This window comes from Ptiloglossa arizonensis, chromosome 5, assembly GCF_051014685.1.
Source record: "Ptiloglossa arizonensis isolate GNS036 chromosome 5, iyPtiAriz1_principal, whole genome shotgun sequence".
NCBI lineage: Eukaryota > Metazoa > Arthropoda > Insecta > Hymenoptera > Colletidae > Ptiloglossa > Ptiloglossa arizonensis.
The window spans coordinates 22,537,125-22,551,484 of record NC_135052.1 but is presented as its reverse complement, the minus strand read 5'-3'; the positions used below and the strand labels follow the sequence as shown (position 1 = coordinate 22,551,484).

The 14,360-nt window shown below is 32.0% G+C and overlaps 3 protein-coding genes and 1 long non-coding RNA gene across 8 annotated transcripts in view; 3 read left to right on the top strand and 1 right to left on the bottom strand.

The window, feature by feature from the left end:
- Positions 1-375: 375 nt before the first annotated feature.
- L(3)mbt (lethal (3) malignant brain tumor) lies at positions 376-9,320 on the bottom strand. 4 transcript variants are annotated; one of them, XM_076311182.1, is made up of 17 exons: positions 9,249-9,320; positions 6,305-6,491; positions 5,317-5,611; positions 4,986-5,225; positions 4,281-4,906; positions 4,049-4,208; positions 3,799-3,970; positions 3,532-3,712; positions 3,263-3,461; positions 2,970-3,187; positions 2,663-2,891; positions 2,384-2,573; positions 2,187-2,308; positions 1,739-2,102; positions 1,580-1,654; positions 1,201-1,510; positions 376-1,123 (listed from the first exon to the last, which is right to left on the bottom strand). In XM_076311182.1, the coding sequence occupies exons 1-17, from the start codon at positions 9,272-9,274 to the stop codon at positions 998-1,000; spliced, it is 3,720 nt and encodes a 1,239-aa protein (XP_076167297.1). In that variant the 5' UTR covers positions 9,275-9,320; the 3' UTR covers positions 376-997. The 4 variants fall into 4 exon arrangements, with proteins under 4 accessions (XP_076167297.1, XP_076167299.1, XP_076167298.1 ...); XM_076311184.1 differs by having other exon boundaries at positions 3,263-3,449; XM_076311183.1 differs by lacking the exon at positions 9,249-9,320 and adding an exon at positions 9,150-9,204.
- Positions 9,321-9,906: 586 nt separating this feature from the next.
- Positions 9,907-11,890, top strand: LOC143147305 (protein-L-isoaspartate O-methyltransferase domain-containing protein 1). Its single transcript, XM_076312438.1, has 3 exons — positions 9,907-10,051; positions 11,366-11,682; positions 11,749-11,890. The coding sequence occupies exons 1-2, from the start codon at positions 9,968-9,970 to the stop codon at positions 11,669-11,671; spliced, it is 390 nt and encodes a 129-aa protein (XP_076168553.1). The 5' UTR covers positions 9,907-9,967; the 3' UTR covers positions 11,672-11,682; positions 11,749-11,890.
- A 194-nt stretch (positions 11,891-12,084) lies between these two features.
- Positions 12,085-12,686, top strand: LOC143147307 (uncharacterized). Its single transcript, XR_012992231.1, has 2 exons — positions 12,085-12,285; positions 12,379-12,686. It is a non-coding gene; the product is annotated as an uncharacterized LOC143147307 (long non-coding RNA).
- Positions 12,687-12,741: 55 nt separating this feature from the next.
- The window catches only part of LOC143147301 (uncharacterized), a 44,954-nt gene continuing 43,335 nt past the window's right edge, over positions 12,742-14,360 (top strand). Inside the window, exons 1-3 of one of the 2 annotated variants that reach the window (XM_076312426.1) lie at positions 12,742-12,967; positions 13,085-13,225; positions 13,326-13,563. The gene's annotated coding sequence lies outside the window, so the exon portion shown is untranslated. Of the gene's footprint in view, positions 12,968-13,084; positions 13,564-14,360 lie in introns of both variants that reach the window. The other variant, XM_076312427.1, reaches the window with a different exon arrangement.

Here is a 14,360-nt window from a genome sequence, read left to right as displayed (position 1 = left end):
CTGGTGGAAGGAGAATGGTCCGTGAGTGGCACGATGCCGAGACCGAATGGGGAGGGACGACGCTTCTTAAATGGAGCACCGCCCCTCCAGTATATCAATAAGAATCAGCATGTTATTGATTTTTACAAAAAAATATCGAATTATGTTATTTATTTTATGTCGGAAAAAGTTCCGATTTTTATTTCATAATTATTCCAAATATAAAATTTTTTTTCTTTAAATAAATAAAGTCCAAGGGAGGGGTATCTTTTTTGTACATATTTTTCATTTGATGCAAATACTAATATAGGTTTAATGTTTTTATTCATTAATTACGTATTTGTACACTTATGTTTGTACACGAATGTATTGACTTCGGATGGGCTTTTCTTAGACAATGTAGGGAGAATACTCCTGAGAACTGGAATTTATATTATTAATTTATCGTAAGATTACAAAAAGATATCGGAATCTGGAATTGCTGTGTTGCATTGTTATCAAAAATACGCGATTTTAGTCTTATGAATAAATTTTTGTAAATATTTTTATATTAATATATCGCAGGTCAGGATAATTGTTTCGAGACTTCTTATATTTTTGTATTACAATATTTAATTATGAAGATCATTATATTTACATTTGTACATGATTGAATGCACTTTACTGTATAGGAAAAAAATTAGAACGGACAATCGTAAGTACGTATGCGTGTACATTCGAGTTATAACATCTCAAGAGTCAGTGGAATCATTGATTTCAATTTCAGACACAATAGTCTTTCTTTGTCTTCGTTCAATAAATCTTCTTTCTCTCGATCAAATTCATTGCAAACTCTCCCTCTCCCCTCCCTCGCCACTGTATTGTATTAAATCAATGTTTTTCAATGGCGATGGAAAATATGTTTCTACCTCGGTGATTTGTTAAAGTTTTCAAATAAATACTTTCGACATTATCGTCACGATAGCTGCCACTTTGCACTTTTCAATACCCAATTGTATGTGCGTTCATCGCACTTCGTTCACGTTGCCCTTCTACGTAGGAGTACTATGCTATTGTACAATTTAATCGCAGGACCAAGACGTAATCCCAATAGTGATACTAAATCTTCTTGAGTTAACATCAAAAATGCTTCGCCATCGATATTCTACAACATAAAATTCATGTATTGAACATAGACCTGAGCTTGTCCACGTAACGTTATAAAACTTTTTTAATACATACGTGTTTCCTAAACATATTCCCAATTTCTTTACAATTGGGAACACTTTGTATAAATTTAATTACTTCCTCGTTTGACCACCGTCGAGGATTAGTATTTTGTCTTGCTACTACCCTGTTCAGAGCATTACTGTGTTTTGCCCATATGTGCGGTGCATCAGGTAACGGATTGTACCCAGGACTATAGACAGATTGGTATAGCTCCGTGCGTAATTGTTTATCTGGCATATTTGCAGCGTATGGTACAGAAGTTAGTGCCGAATCACCGTAAGAATTCGAAAGGGGATACAAAGCTTCTTCGGAAATCTGTCGCCTATATAAATATAAAAGTATTACAACCAATTTATAAATATATACAAACGCAATAATAATAATAACAAACCTTTTCTTTCTTTTCCTCGAGAGTTCATCATCGTCCGTCTGTCCATCACTGTGATGATGTTTCGACTTACTCGATCTATAAAGAGCAGATCATTGTCAATATACGTCAAGTCTGAAATATAGGTATGTAAATACAATAAGAAATGTTTGTACAACTCACTTCTCTGAATTTTCAGACTTGTCATTTTTATCGGAAAACTCGCCATCTTCTTGTTTAAAATCTTTCTCAGTCTTCAACAACCGTTCTTCCACAAACAACGGTTTCTCAGGTTTTTCAGATTTCTCCATTTTTATTTTATCAGTCTTTTCTGTTTTTGGCTTATCCTGTACATCATCTTCGAAATCACAAGTTTCGTGCTTCAGATTAAGCCTATCGGATAATTGTCTAACTTTGTGAAGATTCTGAGGTGAATACGGACAACCAGACGCAGAGTTGTGCGTTGCGTATTTAGGGCCCTTTACATGTCCTATTCCTCTGCAACCGTGTGTTCCACACTCCGGTCTATCGTTCAAGTTGTCGGGAGCTGCACAAATATTACACATTCAAATATGAAAAAACATATCAAGCAACCAAGAAAATATGGATAGAAAAAATGTTTAAATCTTACTTAATGGCGGTTCCAAAGGGTGGCCCGTTTTCAAACACCAACCCATGGGATGTATATCTGGAGAATCATCGTCAACCCAATAGGCATGATTCTCTGGCCACCCATCAAATCGTATTTTCAACCTATGACATGAAACTTTAAGAAATTTCTGTCCATTTAGGTACTTTGATGCCAGCAAATTTGCAGAATTTACGTACATGTGATCTTTTACATCTTCAACCGTTACTACCCTTATAAGTTGGGGTACTCGTTTATCAACAGCCTCCAATTTCATTCCACGTTTGAATCCACAAGGTGGCCGTTGTTTGAAAGCTCTAGCTGGGGCAACCATAGAACGAGTTTCTCTCAGATACGCGTCCCATGTGAAGGATTTAGGATCTTTATAATCTGAAATGAAAATTTATGTACTGTTTTTCTTTTACTGTGGAAAAAAATTATAAATTTAGATAGATACATGTGAAACTACTTTTACTTACTGTTCGGTGGTGTCAGGCTGTGACCATTGTGATGACACCATCCTACTGGATGAATGTATGGAGAGCTTGCATCTGCCCAATAATCATAAACTTCGTCCCAAGAATCGAAATGAACTAATATGCGGGAATCCATTAGGCCTGCTATACTAGCTACGCAAACTAACGAAGAATGTTTCCTATCTACTGCTTCCAATTTCATTCCTACACGGAAACCAGTTGGAAAGACCGACTGAAACAATAAAGTATATCCGTTAATTTTGTGAAATTTCAAAATAAATATCACTTAATCGGAAATTGTGTTGCTTACACTCTTATTTGAAAATATATTTTTCGGTGCTGCAGTAGCTTTACAAATTTTAAGATACGCGTTCCAATTAAAATTATTGGCTACGTAACCCTTTGGCGGATCTAATCGATGTCCATTCTTCTCTGACCATCCAACAGGAAAGATATCCATACTATCTGCATTTACCCAGAAATCGTAATTTTCTGGGTACCCGTCAAAATGTAAACGTATTCTATAACCTGTTGTGAACAAATGCATTAGCTATGTCGCATAAACTAGTAGGAATAGAGAGCAAAGAATGTTAAATGACTAACCTACTACTTCAATGACTGTTAGAACACAGTAACGTGATGGATGTTCTGGATCTATTCCTTCCAATTTCATCCCAACTTTAAAATGATTTTTACTATATGGAAAAGGATCCTTGAATAGTTTAACAGTTGCAGCCTTTGCCTTGCAATGTTCAAGATACTTCGGCCACGAAAATCCGAGTTTTCCTGTCTGCCAAGGATACTACATACAGAGACACACTTATAAGCAGTAGGTTTCAATATTTTTTGAAACAAAGTTCGGTTATACGTACTTTCGCCTCGGTAGAATCTCCTTGACTTTCATCGTCCATTCCTGTAATAGTATCTTTAGTATCTTCATCTGTTTCGGATTTTATTTTATCTTGTCCTTTTTCTTCAGATTTATCTTCCAATTCTTTAGACTGCTGTTGTTCTTGTAGTAATCTTTTACGTTTTCGTTTCGCACGTAGGTCTCTATAAGAAACAAACACGTAAAACATTTTTAATAATTGATTAGACGCCCATCAATTATTGGAAAAATTTATAGTAAGTAGTATTACTTTAAATCTTTGTCCTTTCGCATTGAAGGCTGTTTCTTAGCTTCTATTATTTCTGTACATGTTGGACTACACGATATTGGACTTTCAAATTCTGCAGCTAACCCATAACAACCACATCCTTCACAGTGATACATTGTATCTGCTGATACAGTCCTAGATTTTCTATCATCAGCTGCAAAAAAAATTTTTAATGAAATCCTAATATAATTCTCTAAGAAAAATAGTCATGTCTTATGTTAATAATACTTACGTTTCTTTTCAGTGTTCACATTATTAACAGTTAAAGGACTGGACTTTGAAGAGTTCTGAGTTAAACAAACGTTTTCTTTGTCGCCAATACCATCTTTACCTTGTTTGTTGTTTTCATCCTCTTCTACTACTTCCATAATTCCAAACTCATTCATACAGAACTGTAAAATATACACATCATTTTAAAATATTAAATTGTTTATAATTTAGCTTTCTAAAACTACTTAACATACCTTCAATGTACTTCCAGGAAGAGTACCAACACCATCTTTCCAATCTAACACTTTTGTAGCATCAAAATTGGAGTCATTTGTATGAGAGGTGTTTAAATGATCTTTTAAATCTTCATAATTATTAACTTTAGTATCACTTTTATTGTCCGATACTGACTCAATACCACAACTCGGACGTGTTTTGATAATTTCTATTTTTATATCATCATCCATGTTAGTATTAAGTTTCATAGTTTTGTCCTCGCTAGGTACTACTTTGATTAAAGTAATGTCATCATCATTCTGAACTTTCTTGTCCTTATCTTGTTCCGATTCAGGACTACTCAATGCATAGGTCACATCAATCATACTCTCCTGTGGAGATTTGGGAAGATTTTGTTTCTTCAATCTCTTCTCATTAGATCCCCTTAATATATTGCTTATTGTTTTTTTCCTTTTCTCAGGCATACCAATGTCATCTTTTTTTGGAATAGGAGTAATAACAGCAGAATCTGGATTTTCTGTAATTTTTATACTATCCGTAGAATTATTGTTTCCTTTATTTGCATTCAACAAACTCATTTTTGCAATAGGATGCAAAGGTGGTGGATGAGTGGCAGAATTTGTTGTTTTCGACTCCCGTAAAACTATAATGCAAAAACAAAATAAATGTGCATTGTTCAATGAAATTTAAACAAATAATAGAATAACTATTTAACTATATACCTGTAATAGTTCCTTTACTTTCGGTACTAATTTGGCCATTATTAATTTTTAAATTAAACATACTAGGTTTAGTCTGCCCACTTTGTTGAGGAATACTGACTGGTAATAACAAATTTGCCATGTGTTTGGAAGGTTGACTTTGAGATCCTGTAGTAGTGCTTGTCGATGTTTGAGCTAATTGGGATATGACTGGTGCAATCACTAATTTTGGCTTAGCTATCTGTGTTGTTGTCAAAGCTCCTATTAAAAAATATTAAGAAAGAAAATAGAACTATTGTTTCAAAACATCTTTCCACAGTTTGCAAGTTAACTATTAAAGAAAATTAATTACCTGCTGGAATGACAACAGATTCACGTGATTTGTTTGGTTTAATAAGAGTCCCAAGATATGCAAACGTATGCTTGCCTGCTTGTGCATTAGTTTGATTTCCCTGAGAAGTACTTAAGGGCACAATCTGAGCAGTGGATGCATTTGATTTTCTAAGTAATATATGTTTCTGGCCTTGCGAAGTTGTTGTAGTGCTGACAGTATTAATTGGGCGATGAATTACAATATGTTGTTTACTTTGAGAAGTAGTAACCTGACTTGGCCCTTGTATAAATACTTTATTTTGTCCAGTAACAATCTGGAATAAAAATAAAAGAAATATTTAATTAATGATTAGAAATCAATTTACATATTGTCACAAAATTGATTCATTGATTTTGACTCTTTGATTTAAATCATTCATATATTTTGATGATAAAGAGTTGTGTAATTTGATATAACTTCTTACTTTTGAGCAAGTGTATTCTCCTTAAAAATCACATTTTTGGTGTCACTATTGTAATATGATAAAAAAATATTGAACAGTTGTCAATAATATATTTAATCTACTCTATGTTTTCTTGTAATTTACTATAACAAATATGTTGAACAAATCTATATTTACTATAAAAAAATACACCACTCACTGCTACCACCTACACACAGAATCTAATAAGGCTTCACACTATATACATATACATTATTACATTATATATCAATTCACATATGACACAGTGAAACTTATCTGCCTTTCATAAATGAATACTTGAAGTACCTAAATTATTCTAAATCATTTTACACAATTATAGGTTACTGTGACCTATATATGTAGCCATGCAGTTTATCGTTTCATACAGTACAAAGTACTATTCCACTTATATAAGACTCAAATTATAGACATTAGAAATTACAAAAACTTTAAAGACATTAGCGTTCAATGTATGGAACATATTACATTAAGAAGAAAAATTATTGGATCAAAAATATTTAAATTCAAATTTAAATAAATTACCTGATTATTAACTGGATTGATAATCTGTGAAACCAGGGTTTGATTTGTTGTTGTTGGTGGTGCAGAACGCAGTTTACTCTGCTGAATATATAATAAAGGCATGACGGGTGTTGTTGGATCGTCTGATTGCTGAGCTTCTGTGCTACTATTCTCATCTACATCGTCTACTACTATTTCTTCATCCATCCTGTTGAGAAAACACAACACAATATATTTCTCCGATGTATATATAATATTCCCGCTACATACATCTTTGAATTTTTTGTTAATTACAAGAAAGTACCACAAATCATATTTTTAATACTTTTTATTTGTTTAAACTATATTGCATCACAATACAAACAGGAATATATAATCACAATATTTAAATAAGAAGCATACATTAAGTTAATAATAAAAAATTCCAATGGTTTAAACTTCCTCCATATTTGAAAATCTAGACTTGAAAGATTACTATCAAAAATAAGATTTATCAAAGAAAGTTAAAAACAACATAAAAAAATATATACAATAAATTACAGAAGACAAAGATGTTAAAGAAAGTATGTTATAATTTTTACAAACCTAAGTCTCTAATGTCTTCTTTCACCAAATAGAATTGTTACTAGTTACATAATTCACGAGTAATTGCAATCGTAAATAATGAAAACACGGATAATATTTCGCGGGACAAGCGTCAAACAAATTTGTAAGGTTTAATAACTAACGCCATCGTGTCCGCGGATAGCCATAACTGGGCGTTAAGAGAATCACTAACACGATTTGAAACACGCGCCGAACTATTATTGCTGAGTAGAGTTACGTTATTATTTTTCACGCTTTCAAACAAATCGACAGATTGAGAAGAATTTATTTCTCGCATTCTACGCGAAACCAGAGGCCCACAAAAACAAGTCTTTTTAATAGTTATAGCGCGGATATCTGCGTTCAAATACTTTTATAAAATCTGTTCCCGTCGCGCATCACGAATCACTCGATGAACACAACGCGCACGCACACTTTTCACTGGAATAAGAGACACCGTTAAACCGATGAAAAATCGATCCCTTAGACGGGGATCGTTAACGCGACGCGGACAATTATTACACAGTAAATGTGGAACAAACCGAACTAGAATACCATAGGTTTTCGAACGATTATTTTCGCATATCTTTTAAGCGTTCGAACCTTCATTCTCCGTACGCTACAGCTACGTCCTCATAGGCTCCAACTGTAGTAGCGACGGCGCAACAGGCCACTTGCTATTGGTTAATCGCTGCTATACCGTAGAACAAGTTCGCGATCTTAACCAATCGCGGCGTTCTCGGTGCACTGCTAACCGCATTCGACATACAGATTTTTCCTGAGCACGAGTAATTTTGAAATCGTTCAAGGATCGTGGTCAACCGATCGATAATCGTCTACGATGGGCAAAAAGTACATTCAATCCAAATTTGATTAACCCTAAGGAATATTTACATCCTTACGTCCCTCGATCATTCTCCCGCGCAAATATCGTCGGAGGGGGAAAAAAGGACAACCAATTTTCTGCTGATCAATGCAAACTGAACCAATATTTTGTTTAAAAAGACAAATTGCGTTTGTTTATCGATGTTTGTCGCGATGTTTCGTTGAGTTTCGAAAATTAAGATCCATGTTGCTAATCGTGTTATGAATTCAGGTTCAACTATGCAACGTACGTTGTTTTGCGATCGAAGTTTATTTCAAGTACGACTGTACATTAAATTTTATTACTTCATTTTTGTAGAGACCCCTGATTTTAACCAATAGCAGCCAGTGTTTGCGTGACGTCGTATTGTTATCGTGGTTGGATTGGTTAAACGAGCAATACGTGTGATCGGGAAAAGGATTCTGCCTTTGAAACAGTAATTTTGCCGAGCCTTAGTGAATTTAGGAAATTTGACGATCAATATTTTCCACTGCATCATGCGTAAAAATATTTTTCATAGCGATTCATAAAAACTGCTAATCGGAGTACTCATTTCGCGACCAAAGTGAACGCACAAGTTTCGATTTCGATATACTTCTGCGTTAACCTCCAAACTATAAAACTAATACTCGCAATGCTCGATGCATTATCGATTCGTATTAAGAAATTTGCGATTGGCACATATTATTATTACGATGCATAAATTTCATTTATTTTGTTATTCATTAGGGATAAAAACCAGCAACAAAGAATTCACATAATTTATTGCAATTTTTAATAATTCATAAATTTAGCATAAATTAATAGTAACGATAATAATATAATATAATCACCGATTACAATTTTTTTGTTTAATCAGTAATACGATATAAATCGAATGTTGCTCGTATATAAACAATTGTTTAATTATTATCTTTTTCCACGGCGTAAAAATTACAGCTCCTGTTGTTTCAAGAAGAAAAATGATTGAAATTTGATTTTCGAAAAGTATGCGATAGTTAATGTAACATATATCAAAGTTATTTAAAAGTTTTCAAAAACGATAATAAAACGAAGGGCAACTTGTTATTTTGACTTTAACGCTACAAATTGATCGTTACGAATACGTAGACGTAATCATTATCGAGGTACCAAAGTCACCGATGTTTTAAGTATTTCTATACTGGTTGGAGGTAAATTAAAAAAGAATATAAGCAAAGATCATCGTGGAAATCGGAACAGCGTCCGTTCAAAAGTTCGTGCACGTTATATTCATTCAGAAATACTTTGTAACTTTTTTTCAAGTACATCAGTACGAGAAGTTATGGAAAGCTTTATAGGTATACTTACTAGGATAAGTGAATGTTGGTCTAACGAATTATGAGCGGTAATTTTAAGGATATACTCTAACAAACGAGGACCGTGAAAAAAAATTACCTGATCGATAAGAATCTCAACATTTAGTGATATCACTGTTACATTTTACACGCAGACAACACATTGTATACATAAGAAATTATATGATAATAAACTCACGTTTTAAAGTTGTCAGTCGCCATCATATGCGAAGAGACGGTATCATTCTAAATGCGCATGCGCATCGACCCATGTTGCTTCTGCTGTAAAGACTCATTCACATTCGTACATATAGAATGGAGCAAGATAAAAATGTTCAACTACTTCAGAAATATGTATTTATTGGTATATAAAGAAATTTTTTATTCCATGACATTATTGTCGCCGATCTATAAATGAAAAACCAGATGTATTTCAAAACACACAACTTATACAAACAAAATATGATATACACATATATGTATATACATAAGTATATATATATATTCAAAAATTCATGTACATTATATATATATATAACATATATATGTATACATGTACGCTTGTATGTGTGTGCACTTGTACGTATATAAATATGTATGAATGAATGTATGTATGTATACATATATAATATACACACATATATATACAATTCATATTTACAAATACACAACTTCTAAATGGTTGCAGTTACACAGAACGAATATGGTCTTCGCACATAAGATGTAGTAATAATTAATGACTAATTAAACAAAATTCTTTTTTTAATTCTATACAGTAATATATACTTTTCCATTTCAAATAAGATACACAAAGTAATTTACAGTTTCAATTATGCAAAGTATGAATTAAATATCACAATGGTCGGTATCGATCGAAAGAAAAAATTAAAGATATATGAAACTAAATGATGTTGACGAATGAATTGGAAAACATATTTTGTAGTTGACTTCGGTAGCAACAGCATTGCCGTGTTTTTAAGTGCATGTAATAATATTCGCGTGGTACGTATTTATTACTTTTACATACTTAACTCATTGCGATGTTTATTGTACGAATACCGTATCAAAAACGTGCAATGTATGTAGCGATTACAAAGGTAAAATTAAATCGGGCTTTCAAAATAGTCGAAATATATGTGCATATATTTATATATGTATATATTTACATTCGAAGGATATGTCAAAGAATTTGTAACGCTTACGCTCGATGTCGTACGCTTCGGAGAGGCCGATTAACACACATGCGCAATTGGTAGAAAAAGATTAAAAGGATGTAAGAAAAGTAGCTTCGAGGTCAAGAAAAATTACACGAAAATAATAAAAAGAGAAGTAATCGTGATCGTGAACGATCTCGTTTCGCTTCGTAAAACTTGCCCGTGTGTAGTTCAAGAGCTACGAATAGAGCCATCGAAGGCGCACAATGGCGTAGGAACAGTTGTGTGTTCGTGCTATCAGCTGATGGACTTGATGGACCTTACATTTATCAAAACAGAAAACATTGTTACAATAATTGCGATCTATTGCAGCAAAAAGTCATGTTACAATGCGTGATACTGTGCTCATCTTAATTTGCTAATTCATACTGGACAGTTATTTTGTTTTTATTTTAATTTAAAGTAACATTGATTTCATTATTCGTTTTTACAGAATGTAGTGTTTTCACCTAATAAGAGAAAGTTTTAACGAAAATGTCACGATAATTATGCATGTTTATCTCTCGAGTTTTTAACGTTTCTATTCGGTATTGTGAATTTTACAATATCGATTCATTTGTTCATCGCGAAATATAACAGCCTTCTTCGAAATTAAATATAATATTCTGAACTTCATATTTACATTTATACACATGAAGTTAACAATTTGTTATCAATAATTATGTACAAAATTCCTTATATTTGTTAAAATGTCATTCTCAACAGATGAAGTTTATATCATAATAGATTATTGTAACATTCTCTGTGTCTGTGTGAACTTTGATAGTTGCAATTAACATATTATACTTTGACCTGGCAAGTTATTTTTAGAGTAAAGAGTTATGTTCATTGTATCGATACTACTTTATATTTTAGAAAGGACCATAGCTGAATTTGCCAGCATTGTGATAAATAATGAATGTTGCATAAGAAGTATTAGATACAATTTACAAAATAATATTAATATAGAAGATAGAAACTACTATATTCATTAAAATCATGAAAATATACTAACTACTTATATTTTTAATATCACTTTTTGATTTTTACTTAGTTACAAATAAATATCTACAATTATATAAGAACTAATAGTTGAACTAATGATATTGAATACTTGTTATAGACAAATAAGTTCTCAACAATGGAGACAATTAATAGCATCAGAAAAAATAATAATGAATTAGTCAATAATTTAATAAAGACTGAATATATACAGACAAAGAAGTTGGAACAAGTATTTAGAGCAGTCGATAGAGAAAATTATGTTTTGCCATTAGACAGAGGCAAAATATACAGAGACCTTGCTTGGAAGTATAACAAATTACATCTATTGGAGCCACATATATATGCTATGATAATGGAAAGTCTTTCTGTGGAGCCTGGGCTGTGCTTTTTAAACTTTACTTATTATCTCAGTACAATGAGATAGGCTCATATTGAGTAAGATGAATGCTGTTTTATAATAGAGCCATACAGAATATTTTTGATACCTTTTATCTTTCTTAGGCCAGCATGGAATGAATCATGGCATTGAGTTGCACAAAAATTGTTTAAAGCATGCATATAAATGGCTAGAAGAGTTTAAGAAGAAGTCATCAGCTTTGGACAAATTTAACTTTTGCGAACTATGTTTTGTACAAGATGACACATAAAACAATTTGTGCGTGTTGGTTACATATTGTGATGATACCCGTGTCATTAACGTTGGTTGTTCCAGCTGCATGAGAGCAGAATTCATTTCACTTATATATGTACAGCTACAACTAAAGTAAATATATAACATTTGCAACTTAAAACTAAGATAAAACTATCTTATTAATGGTTTTTTAATGTTTTGTAGCTGAATGTAGTCCTCTGTCTTTGCGTGAATTATCTAGAGAAAATGTCTGGAAAGAACACCAAGATTTGGAATCTGAGAAACCTATTCTAATAAGGATGACTCCTACAGAATTTATTCAAACTTTAGAAACATCCATGTTGCCCATTTTTGTAAGACCCGATGAGGCTTTGCCTGACAGCAGTGACCATGAATCTACTCATACGGTGAGTGTATTGGTCAATGTAACCTACCATCTCACTGAACTGTATACAGCCGAAGTGGGAGTTATTGTGCAATCTAATCAAAATAAATTTCAGAATTGGCAAATTGAGACTGACAATGGTAGAAGCAATGAGCATAGTCAATGTTCTGTACATACTGAGCAATTTTGCCATTAATAATAACAATTATAGCAAGAAAGAAATTATTGCACATTAAGTAAATCATGATGCCCTTTCTACTTGCACGATAGAAAAGATACATCAATTATCATTACTTTTCTCATTAAAATTGTACATAAATTACAATTGATAACTGTAAGATAAGTAAATTACACTATTCTTATTTAAATAAATAAATATATACATATATGTAAGTTTTTATTATACAATAATTCACACAAAGTAATTATTAACACCGCTTCGTTTTTTTATCCTTGAAGTCTAAAGGTCCTTGAACTGAAGTATTTGAATCATCAGAACAATTATCTTTTCTTATCTCGCTTGTTATCCGCACTTCTGTCGATTTTCCCTCGCTGATGACTATCGTATTGTGCCGCTGAATCATCCAACGAGATGTAACAGTTTCAATTGCTAATTCACATATAGTCATCACCCAGATACTTGAAAAATACTTTTGTCGGTCTCCACGGGAACAAAAACCGTTGCTCCTACTCTTAACATTCTGGTACCTATAAATTATACCTAAAATTTATTTTTGTTTGGTAATCCTAATCTTACGAAACATGTTGAGTTTGAAAATCTCAATAGTATCTATTCATTCTTGTATTGTATTCCTTAATAGGACACCTACTATCAGATTACACGAAACATAAAACTAAACAATCCTGATTTTCTGAAAGAATGACTTTAGAATCTGAAACTTTGGTGGGATTTATTTTTGTATTTTATTCCCTAATAGGGTATGAACGAAGCATAAAATTAGGTAATTTAAAAAAATCGATTTTAGAATCGGAAATATCGATTTTAAAATTGAAAATTTCGTTCTGTAAATCATCCTGCCCTTCTTTTTTCATTATTTTTAGGCGGAACAGATGTATCACACAGTATCTTTAATTTTCTACGAACATCAATTTCTGTGTTTGGATCGTCGATAATTTTCTAGCTACGTTCCTGATAATTCTAGCACTCACGTGACCCAAACATGAATTCGAACCACTTGTTTCGGCGGTTGAGTTGTTACATCCTCGCGGAGCCACTGTACTCCTTAGTAACGAGAGCCACCTAGCAAAAATATTTTGTACTAACTCATTCAAGAAAAAGGTACCAAGTGTTTACGTTTCATTATATTTAAAGTTTTAGAATAACATGATAAATATGAAAACAAAAAAAGTCAAAACTCATCTCATTCTAATCACTTGTATATATAAGAGAAGTCTTAATTCTAATTTAATTATAACTTTAAGGAGCTACACTTTAGTATTTACAATAATGTAACATTAAATTGTCAGCTATTTCATGTACTATTGATATATATATATATATAAAAGGTTCACACTCTCATTCACTATTCAAACTATTTCATTTATTTTTTTTAGCAAATTTTGCTAAATTAATTAACTCTTCAGAAATAATAAACTCTGTGGCTGATCAATATTTCAATATTTCTCCTATTAAAAGTTGATTTCTCATTTCATTCTTATGTATTATCACTGATAAAAATATTCTTTCAGTTGCTGCTAATGAATGTGGGGGACATAATATAGCTTTAATTAATCTCATTAAATTAAGAAACATTTGTTCTCCTACAGTATTTTCCATTTTTTAAATTTTATTCTAAAAAGCCATAAATTCATGATCTTTTTTCAATACTTTTTCATTTTTCAATAGTTATATTTAAAAACAAGTTGAGTTACACAATTCAGGATTTAGTATTACATATTAAACTTTTTAATACAAAATCTTTGAAATTTATTTTAAAAACTTGGTTACAGAACTCAACGTAAAAGAATAAAAGATTTCATCTTACAGTTTCTTATGTCTTCTTCCTCAATGTTATTTAACTTTATTGTTATTTAAACTTATACATGATTTTATGTAACAATCATAATAACAAATCA